This window comes from Helobdella robusta, assembly GCF_000326865.2.
Source record: "Helobdella robusta unplaced genomic scaffold HELROscaffold_45, whole genome shotgun sequence".
Taxonomy (NCBI): Eukaryota; Metazoa; Annelida; class Clitellata; order Rhynchobdellida; family Glossiphoniidae; genus Helobdella; species Helobdella robusta.
Window position 1 is genome coordinate 215,701 of NW_008705095.1, and position 12,080 is coordinate 227,780.

Here is a 12,080-nt window from a genome sequence, read left to right on the forward strand (position 1 = left end):
TCATCATTAAAAATAGAGTAAAACTCTTCACCACACCAACCTCTATGACAAACAAGAAAAATATACATAAACCAGACATCCATCTTACACATCTTGGTTGGACAAGTAAACAATGTATTCAATAGCAGGTTCAGCATTCTCACTATGACCTTTCATGTGTTTGTAGAGGGCAGACTTCATGGTGAATGTCTTGTTGCATGTTTCACATTCGTACAAACTACTGCCGAACTGTTGTTGCTGTTGTTGTTGTTGCTGAAGTTGCTGAGGTTGGTTCTGCTGCTGATGTTGTTGTTCCTCGAATTTGTGAGTCGCCAGGTGTGATCTCAAACTTGAGAAATGAAGGAATGACTACAGGCAGGGAAAATTTTATGTAAATTAAATTAAATGATTAATCATTTATTTATCAATCAACAAGTAACTCATCCCTAAATCGACTTATCATTCTACGTACAATGAATCAAAAGAAACATTCGCTCAATTTTCCCAACAAGCCAGCCAGCCCCTTGCTCACTGAACCGACCTTATTACAATCAGGGCAGACATAATTTCTTTCCCTGGTATGGATGACCATGTGCCTCTTTAGGGCACTGGTGTCCACAAACTTCTTATCGCAGTAATTGCAAGGGAAGGGCTTGTCCCCTGTGTGCAGACTGAGGTGCTTGTTTAGGTTGCCCAACTGGGCAAACTCTCGGCCGCACTGACCACAGCAGAAGGGCAGACGTTCTTGATGCAAGATCGAATGGACCTGTAATGTAGTGGTTTTTTAGTAGTCGCGAGTTCAAGTTGAGTGAAAAAATTTTTTAAATACATTTTTCATAATAAATCATTTCAATCAATTTCATCTAAACATATAAAAAAATATCAGATTTGGTAAATTTTCTATATAAAAAGGATATATATCTCTGCATGCGAGTGCGTGTTTATTCGATTATGATAAAGAAGAAGCTGATTAAGATAATGGAGAGGGAGAATGATGAAGATGACAGTGAAGATGATTATGAATTGTAGAAATAACGAAAATAGTGATAATTACATAGATGACAATAATGGAAAGAATTCTAACTTTTGATCCATGTGGTTTTAAATTTAAGATAGATGATGAAAATAACCAATGCCTCTGAGTTGAAAGTGGATAAAAAAAAACAAGGCGGCTCGTAAGACAAGCTACCAAATAACTAATTTGAATTAATAGCTGATAATGAATAAGAAACGATCAAGGTGTCTCCAAAAAATGTACAGACTTCTAACTACAAATTGCATTGTAATTGCAATAACTGGCGTTTCACGTGTTACGAGAATTTTATGCGCAGGCGCACAGCGCTTCATTACGCAAAGGTGTGTCTGTCTATACGTAAAACTGTGCATTCGTTAGACGTTTAGGAGCGCCTTCATTCAATAGTGGAAAAATACGGCGAAGGACTGTAATTGAAATGAGAAATATTATCAAATAAATTTTACAAAGTGCTTACTGAAACGGCACCGAGCTGAAAAATCATTCTTACAAGTATAACTGGTATAAAATTTATAGCATTCGCTAAAGTAGTATAGGTCTTACAATTAGGAAGGGGTGCACAGCCTGAGACAGCAGGTATGGTGCGCCATCAATATTGGATATTAAAAAAAATGAAATTATTGAAATTCATATTTAGCCGATTTTAATTATTTTATTTGTTGTAATATATCATGAAATGAAAACATTCAGTAATTATTTATGGATCATTTAGTGATTAGGAATAACTAGAAGAAATGGATATCTTGAATAAACAACACAAAGTACAGTTGGCCTTGTTTTTATTCTTTATAGTGCAACTCTCAAAAGCAGAACTGCTTACATGTTATTAAATACCTATAATTAAACCTTCGTACCACGAAGGCCGTACAACTATCCACACAACATGACGCACGTACACATTATGTATGCACGCGCAAGCACCGAATCATACGGGTATGATGATCTTTGAGTTTCAGAAAGGACAGTATTCCAACTATGCAATCACGTAATAGCAGCGCGAGACAGAACACTCCTACTGACTGAGCTAACTTGAAGACAAAGCTATAATGCTTTGTGAAAATTCAAGTCAATTCAATAATAACCAATAATAATAAATAATAAATTCAAGTTGAGCAATTATAATAATAACCAATAATAATAAATTCAAGTTGAGCAATTATAATAATAACTAATAATAATAAATTGCAAAACTTTTTAATTTTTAAAAAGTATATTATATAGAACAAAAATATTATCGAATTTAACTTCGGTGCATGAAACAGGAAATGTCGCGCTATATATATTTAGTGTCTTCGGAGGTAATAATATAATCAATGCGGTAAATTTTTTGCAAATTTGAATCGAAAATCGTTAAATTATATCTTTCAATGAACGTTTATTTTGAAGATTTGTAGATAACTGAGATAAACTATCGTGGCCTAATGTTTGGAAAACAAAAATATAATTATATTCGCCACTCTCGAGCTTCGAAACTGAAAATTAACGTCTACTATTCTCGCTTGTCTGAAGTAGTCAAGGAAGTTCATCATCGACACGAAAGGTTAGTTGATTCACCATTTTTGATCAAATTCCTGGATGTTCGTTCTCATGAAATGATTTTATATCGAATTTCAGGCTGAAATTCTTGTAAAAAAATGTTTTTGCGCGAGTCGATCGACCAGAAAGCATTAAGGCAAGAGACAAGGTCACATCGTCATCGTTGAACTGCAGGTCACCACCTACAACCCTACCATTTTAAAATGTGTTTGACGGGCCAATCCACGCCTTTAGGGACATTAATTCGCGATGGTGTCTCCATCAATGTCTGAGCAAGAACTACTGAGTAGGAACTGAGTGAAAGCTCAGTTCCTTCTTGCTCACTAGATTTTCAGAACTTTATGCAGCATTTTAACACAAAACCTTTTGTATATATATATTTGTATATGTATACACACATATTTGTATATGTGTGTATATATAATATATATATTGTATATGTGCATAAATATAAAATATAAATTAAGACTATTAGTTATTTTTTAATCGACTTTTGGATTGCATTGTATCATATTATGTTGTATACCTGATTTGTATCGTATGAGTATGAATCAACGAAATATTTTGGTTTAATCATTATTTTGTATTATCTGAGGTTAATCATTAGTCGAACAACAAATTTTGACATTAACTCAGACCACATACAAACTTACAAATACAAGCCTTACATCCACACTGTACAAACCTGCAATCCATTCTTGCTGATAAAACTCTTTCCACAAGTTTCACAAGTGAATGGACTGTCATGAGTATGCAGTCGCAGATGGCCCATATAGCTATGCTTCACAAAAAAACTTCTCTGACAGTGCGGGCACTGGAAGGGTCTGACTCCTGTATGCTTCATCTGATGCTTCTGAAGATTCGACTTGTGCTGGAATGACTTGCCACATGTTTGGCATACCTGTTAGAATGTATTTGCTGATATCAAGCAATTTTGATTAGTCGACAGTCTCAACATAAAATCTTATTGTACCATTGAACAATTCATCGAAGAGACCAACCTCAGGCTTTTCCCCTGTGTGGGATCTGTAATGTATTTCCAGATGCTTTGAGCTCTCACAAACTCTTCCACAGATTCGACAGGCATGATCAATCTTGAACGAAGCTGGATCTCTCTTGCCACAGACACACTCAATTGTCCGGCATTTGCATGTGTTGACATGAACAACCTGTTTGTTTCGTAGTAAAAATATATTGAAAACCATAACTAGAAAAATTTTATTAATGGAATAAAACTTTTTTATCATAAAATTTCAGTTCAATTTGAACAAAACTGGCGATCTTATTTTTAACACTGTTGATTTAGTTGGAATAATCTCTCTAGTTAATAAGAAGCAATTCCGAATTTTAAAAAACTTGAAAATAGAATTAAAGGAGATTAAAAACAGATTAAAGCTGATAGGTGTCAGCTTTAACATGTTTTTCATTTAAATCATTTTATCAGTGGCTAGCATAATTTTTCATGATATCAACATTTTCCCTCTGATTCAATTTTATTTTTAATTGGAATAAACAAATAAGCAACAGCAAATCAAAGAATTTTCATCTTTGTTCTGCTCTGTATCGATACTATATATATTCAACTGTATCGTAGCTGTAACTTGTTTTTTACTGATTAATTTTGAACTTGAATATTTGTATCGAGACTATTTCTACAGTTTTCAACATTTTATACTTTATCACTATATTGTAATAATTTCTTTAAGAATTTTTTCCCTTTAGTTCAACTAACTCCAATAATTCTGTTACTACAATCCTTGATTTTAAATGAAAATTGGTATTTTTTGCTACCGGAATATATCTCAGGATCTGAATAATTCATTTATCAATTACAACATATTTTGCAACATATGTCCAAATAACAGAATATTGGTTTTTACATTTATTCCATATTTGATTGGTTACACAAACTTACCTTTGTTTTGACTTTGTAAATTTCAATTCGAATGAGTCTGTACTTTTTAAAATGTTAACTTTACTGCCAGCAATCAAAAAATTAACGAAGCATTTACAATTGTACGCTTAAAATGTTAACTTTACTGCCAGCAATCAAAAAAATTAACGAAGCATTTACAATTGTACGCTTAAAATGTTAACTTTACTGCCAGCAATCAAAAAATTAACGAAGCATTTACAATTGTAGGTTTGATTTAAAAAAAAAACGTATTTATAAAAACGTGAAACTTTGAAAATTTTTCATAAACAATTATTTTGAAGTTAGAAGATTCCATCAAAAACTCTTTTCTACAAGTTGTGTAGGATTCATAGAATTATAAAAATTGCATCCTTGCCGTCAAACAGAACAAAAGATTCGTGATTCGTTATTTTAATGCAGTATCGAAATTTTCAAATTCGATAAAGATGTATCTGAAAAGAGTGAATTTCTCAAAAATTGTCTGTAAATACAGTCGGATTTTCGTACAATGAATTTGATGGTTCCAAAAAAATTTGCTATATAGAAATTTTCCACAGAATTTTTTCGAGAAAAAGTTCTATATTATATAGGCTGGATATTGCCCCACCTGGTTTTTCTGTGGCACATTATCATAGGCCTGATCGGCGTGGTGGTGGCATCTCTGTTGTATACCGGGCGACATTTCGACATTCAGCGCTAGATTTTGGTATTTTCATAACGTTCGAGCTGCTTGTCACCAAGCTCGTGTGCCCTGAGTCGGCTATTATTCTCGTCGTTCTTTATCGCCCTCCTGGTCCGGCTGTTGATTCGTTTTTTGAGGAACTGGAGACTTTAATAAATTACTTACATTCATCTTCATCTTCCTTTATAATTTGTGGCGATTTCAACTGTCCTGGTAGCGAGCGTCTCTCCTCCCTTCTGGAAGAAAATAACTTATCTCAACACGTAAGCTTTCCAACACACCGGTGTGGTAATACTCTTGATCTAATCATCACCTCGACTTTGTTTTCCGATAGCATAAAAGAAGTGAGATCATCCATCAGATGTCACCTACTCTATGACCATAAAATCATTCTTGTGGACATATGTACATTCAGTACCCGCCCCTAATCGAAACTCGTACATATAAGTCTAGACATCGCATTAACCTAAACAGATTTCAATCTGACTTAATGGCTGTTGTCGATTCTCTGCTTTCTGATTAGATCTTACCTGAGCTGCAGACAGCAGTTTGTGAAGCTGGGAAACCATACTTCCTCTACCTGCTTGATCGACACTGGAGTCCCTCAAGGTTCCGTCCTCAGTCCAATCTTGTTCAATACCTATGTGTCTCCTGTTAGCGACATTTCTAGTAAAAATGGATTATTTTCTCATCACTACGCCGATGACACTCATCTGCATACATTTGTTACTTCTGGCGATCTTGAAAGCAGCATTCGAGTCTTAAGCAATTGTACTAGCGAGGTTTATCAGTGGTATGCTAATAATTTTCTTCTCAACCCGAACAAATCTGAAATTATGGTCATTGGGACACATCAACAACTGTCGAGGTTTCAGCTCGAGGAAATGGACATAGCAGGGTCCACAATGCCTATCTCGGATGCGATCAAGTTGCTTGGGTTCACTTTTGACAGACATCTAAATTTTGATAAACACATATCAGAAATCGTCAGATCCTGCAACTATCACCTCTGCGCAATAAGACATATTAGACATATGATTACATGTGATGTTGTTGCTGCCTTTTGCAGATGTTTGATCCTTTCTAGATTAGACTACTGCAACTCCTTATTGTATGGGGCCTCACGTGCATCTGTCAGAAAGCTACAGACTATCAAAATAAAACTTCTAGACTTATATTTAATAAACCTCCTCGTTTTAGTTCTTCCATTCTCTTTCCAATGCTTCATTGGCTTCCAATTTCCGCTCGAATCATCTTCAAAATTGCAGTCCTTACCTCAACATATCTATACGACCTCATATCCAGACATGAACATACTAGATCACTCTGCAACAGCTCAACAGGTTTCCTAAACATTCCCGTTGCCGGACCCCGCCTGGCTGGCCGCGGTTTTTGTCACGCTGCTCCGTATGTCTGGAATGCGTTACCTCCTCAGTTAAGACAATGTTCCTCGTTGAGTCTTTTCAAAAAGTGATTAAAGACTCATCTTTTTAACACGGGCTCCGGGCGCCTCTGAAGCAGCTGTGCAAATGGGCGTTTCATAAATGTTTATATTATTAATATATGTATATGGCAAAAAACATAATGCGTAAAACAGTAATGCCAAAATGTAACTTACAATTTACAATGTTCAACAATTATTCTTTAAAAACTTTCGAATATTTTTTCAACTTTTATAAATTATTTTCGTCCTATAGAAACAATTTTATATGAAAATACCCAAGAGACAAAAAAAATAAAAATTCGTTAGAGATTTCCGTAGTATAGAATTCGTTATAAGAAAGTCCGACTTTTATTTCATTCAGCCTTAAAAACACAAATTATAGTTAAAAGATAAAAAAGAAAAAAAAAGCATCAGCCGAACCTTAACATGCTTCTGTAGATTAGAAGCATGTTTGAACCTTCGACCGCAGAACTGACACGAATACCTCCTCTCAGCACCGTGTGTCAGTGCATGGAGTTTCAAACCACACGCAAACGCAAATGTCTTGTTACAAGCTCCACACACGTAAGCCTTCAAACTTCCGTGTTCAGTCTTGGCGTGCTTCTTTAGGAGTGCCAACCTGCTAAACTTTGAACCACATTCTCTGCATGTGTGCTGTCTAGTAGATGCCTGCTGTTGCTTGGATGGGGTGGTTGGCACTGAATTGTTTTCAGTCTCCTCACCACAGCTATCATCATCTGTCGTTAATTAATTACTTATTATTATTATTGTTATAAGTTATTATTGTTATTATTATTATTGTTATAAGTATAGTTTCTAGCAAATGTTTGTTAGGAAGATCATAGAAATAATCAGTCGAAAACTTTTTAAAACAATATCTTATGCTATAGACTAAAAAAAGTTAATGAATTTTTTCCGATTTTTTTCGTTTAAACAAATATCTAAACCTTTAAATAAACATATAAACCTTGTTGAATTTGATATAACAAATTAAAGCGTTTATTTTTTAAATTCAAAAGACAACAAAAAAATTTTTTAATAAAAATGTCTTCCTTTCCAAATAAACAATTAGACATTCACCTGAATATCTTTCAGTAGAATTTCTACTCTTAGAGGCTGCAGGTTTTTCAATTCCACCGTGTTTTTCCACGTGTATTTTCAAAGTCTCACAGTCATTGAATGCCTTGTCGCAGAGTCCACAGACATATATCTTCCCATCTTTCACCTCGTTCACAAACTGATTTCGTTGGTTAGTCAGCAGACTAACATGAGAAACGTTGTTACTGTTGCTGTTATTGTTGATGATGTTGTTATTACTAGATTGTAGGACCTGTATTATGTAAGGTTCGTTAGCTGAATTTTTTAGATTTTTTCTATCTTCTAATTCAGTCTCCACCTCAACTTCGTTGGTTACTTGAATCATTTCTGCATCTTGCTGCAACACAATTTGCCTCGCCCTGTTTCTGTTAAGATTAATTGGGTTGCTGTGGTTGGTGCTATTAGAAAAAACAACGTTCTTGTTGTTCATGTTATAAACATCTTTCAACAACACTGGCGTTGCTCCGATGCCGGATTTGTTAGCATTGACGGTGTGGTTTATCTTGTTGCTGCCCGCGTTGTTGTTATTCATTGCTAGTGGGTAGTGAATCTCTTGTTTGTTTTGATAGACAACAATACTGCTGCGAGACTTGTCTGAGTCTATTCGCATCCTGTTAAACGGTTGAAAAAATTGTTAATAACAAAAAACAAAACCACAGTAGAGTTTCAAACTAGCAAAATTTCTGGCATTTTGGAAAGCTATAGGGTAAAGATGAACGAAACAAACGTTAAAAGTTGTTCACAAATCCCTTAGAAATTTTTTAAAAATTAATAATAATAATAATAATACTAACAAATAATAACCAAGGTTCATAATTAGGGTAATTTTCAATCTAGTTTTCACCATTTAAAAAAAATTAATTCAGCAATTTAAGCTATATTTTGTTTAGATCATTTTAAATTCTGCTATGACGAAACTCTACTATGTAAACTTTCTGACTGATACAATGAATGTAAAATTAAATTAAGTCTGTTTTAAATAAAATTGAAAAAAATAGTAAAAACTATGAGTGAACGATTCAATTTGTAAACTAATCAATCAACTTGTAAATAATTTAACCATTAAATCAACCAATCTATAAATCAAATAATCAATCAATCATTCAACCCTTAAACAGTTCATAAGTTAGTTGCTGAATGAACTGAAACAAAATTGAAATAAGTGACCAGGACCTGCTAGTGCTGCTGCTCAATTCATTGGTAGATCTGACGGCATTAGCACTCGAAAGACGAGAGGTCCTCCTCTTCTCCCCAGCTGCAATGGACAGCGGGGTCAGACCGGCCGACCCGTCTTGAAGTTCTTCAAGATTGACAGTTTCCAACTTAACTTTCGAGTTGGATACAGCGACGGGGGTCGTGATCATTGCAGAAAGATTGGCACCATCTGTGTCCTTTCCGGTAACAATTCGTTTGTTCAACGACTGCAAAAACGATATCTTCGAGGAGAGATTCAGCTGAGTCAAGTTGGGAGTCACCGGCGTCGTTGTTAGAATAACTTGCTGCTGTTGCTGTGGATGCTGTTGTAGAGGCTGAAGTTGAAGTTGTTGCTGCGGCAGCACTTGCTGCTTTTCAAGCAGCTGTTGCTTCAAAGGCAGCTTGCTTTGATCTTCTGATTCTTGCTTAGTGACAAAAGAGTTATTGATGATAATACTCCTCTGGTTTTCGGGATCAATGTTAGAAGTTGTTGTGGGTTGGAATGAAGAAACACTAGTACTGACGATATTCTTTTGTGACAACTCAGATTCACTTTTCAACTCATCACTCGTAACATCGTCACTTAGATCAGGCTTGCAGGATCGCAGTATGCTGACCATTTTGACGTTGTTCTTGTCCACCTCCTCCATGTCTCCCTGACTCATGCCCAGTAGAGACTTGGCTGCTTGAACTGTTTCCATGCTGGATGCTATTTCAGCTGCAAGGCATAGATTGTAAACTGACTGGTTGTTATTGTTGTTGTTATTATTATTGCTGTTGGAACCTGAAGCCACATCTTTGTCATTTGATATAGAACTGTTGCTGCATGGTCCGGAGCTTAATTTCCGACGTTTTGATTGTTTTCTGACACTTTCTGAAGTGGCAGTACTGGCAATCATATTCACCTCCTTCCACAAGCCATCTTGATGTTTGTCAGCAACGTTAGCACCATTGGAACCCGACACCACTTCCTCTATCACTTCAAAAGCGCAAACATCATCACCCTCTCCATCATAGAAGCTCTGACATTGAGAAGAAGAAACCTCCATTGCAACCTCCGTCGCATAACCTTTCTCAGTGCAGGCCACAAAATCATCGGACTCATTGGGACCCAAGATAATGCTTCCTACAGGTATCTTAATATTTTTATCTGACTGGACATTAGTCTCAATCTTCTCAACCGCTTGGAGTGATGATGTTAGAGAATCTGTAAGCGATATAGATGGCACACTCGTCACATTCGACGTGTCCGTCATGGTAAGTGTTGTTATAATAGAAGGAATAGAAATAGTAGCAGCCGATGAAGCCACCACTGCTGCCACTGAATTGCTTTCAACATCAGTTTCAACAGAGGAATTTTGACCTGTTATCATTGCTTGTTGGGGTATTGTCATCGAAGGATTGCTTGGTGGAGGTTTGTCTCCATCAGGCTGGATAAAATGAATATAAATAAATAAAATTAATAAGGAGGTGAAAAAAAGAAAATAACTTAAAAACTATGTTGAATGAAAAAAAATGAGAATAATAGTTCAGTTAAATGTTAATCAATTGCGTAAATAAGTAAGTTACCAATAATTAGTTATAATTTACTGAAGTAATAATTATTTAATTATAATTGTTAATTGATAAGAAGTTCTTTCTTTATAAAAATAACTTGATGTTGTTTGATAATAATTGGAAAAAGATTTAATGAATTTGCTAATTTTATAAAAATTGTAGATGTAGATGGCATGTAAATGCAATCTGATGAAAATTTAATCAAATAAATTTAATTAATAAATTTAAATTTATAAATTTTTTCTAATTCTAAAACTAATTAAAAAGAATCAAGAATATAGGAAAATATATTATCAAGAAGTTAATTAAATGTTCCTAATCTCAAATTAGTCAAACTTTTTAATCAATCAGTAGATTAAACTTTAAAAAATTTCTTCAAAATTAGCTCACTCAGAATGAGCTGGTTCGCTACACAATATAACTGCAATTTTTTCAACCCTTTATCATCAAACTATCACTCACTAATAATTCTATTAATTCAAATTTTTTAATTTCAATTCTACTTTTTTAAAATGAACATAACTTTATTTTAAAACTATGACCAGCTTCCTTTAACTTACCAACTTACTAGCATACACAGTCAGACCCCTGAACAGCGGACTTGATGGTTAAGTTAACAAGTTTGTTATATAGAAATTTCCTTAGGTAGAATTTGTATGAGAAAAAAGAATTCTATATTACTTAAATTGATAAGTGTTTCTTAACAATTAGTGTAATTGTAGTAAAAAACAACCTCATAGTCTTTTATTTTTTCTAACAAAAAGTAATAACACATAGTATAACACTATAAAACTGCCAAAAAAATATGAAAAATAATATATTATATGTATGAATCAAGCAAAAAATGTAATACACAAAACTGTAATGTAAAAATTTAACCCATTTTTTTCCTTCAAACATATTATTTTAGCTTTTATAAATTTTGTGTTCATTATAGAGAAATTATTTTCACTCTATAGAACATGTTTTAAATGTAAAATTCTAAGGAACCTAGTATATGGAAATTTTGTTGTATGTTACAAAGGGTCTGACTACATACATAATGAATTGCACAATTCCTCAAATTCACCTACCCTAAGTAAGAGGAATTATTTATTAAATATTTATTGACAATTAAGAAAATGCAGTAGCACTAACTAATTTTTCTTCAATCTGAATCTCAAGCACTGGCTTGTTTCTACTAACAGGGTGGGTTTGCTGAATCAACTTGACACTTGAGCACTTCACCAAATGCTCCAATAGAAGTTCTTTAGCTTTAAAAGAGCCTTTGCAGCCTGGACAAAAGTGACCTGTTTGCTTTCTCAAGACCATCTTTGATTCCATCTTTTTCTTCTTAAAATAGTTTTATTCAGATCAGCAGAGAAGCAGAAATCAGTTGTTTGTAAGCTGTTGGAAACTAACTACTAGCTAGGCTGTGGTGGTCACTTCATTCGTGGTAGGCAGGCACCGACCACTTAATACTTTATTGCCCTTCCTTTTCTTGTGATGGGCGAAGGTTACTAACTACTCTTCGCTTCAATTCTCGTAGCGTTGATTCTGAGATGTCGAACCCGGAACGTCTATTATAAAAAAGAGAGACATTGCATATATAAAAATTCAGGTTCAAAGAAGAAATTAAATTCATTTCTTAGAAAAAACTCGA

At 34.4% G+C, this 12,080-nt stretch overlaps 1 protein-coding gene across 1 annotated transcript; it reads right to left on the reverse strand.

Annotated features, from left to right (window-relative positions):
- Positions 1–84: 84 nt before the first annotated feature.
- Positions 85–11,749, reverse strand: HELRODRAFT_85297 (hypothetical protein; the record flags this gene model as incomplete). The annotated part of the gene is made up of 6 exons (XM_009026027.1): positions 85–189; positions 521–745; positions 3,234–3,449; positions 3,550–3,663; positions 7,010–7,267; positions 11,666–11,749. 6 exons carry the CDS (start codon positions 11,747–11,749, stop codon positions 85–87), a joined length of 1,002 nt encoding a protein of 333 aa, XP_009024275.1.
- Positions 11,750–12,080: the final 331 nt, after the last annotated feature.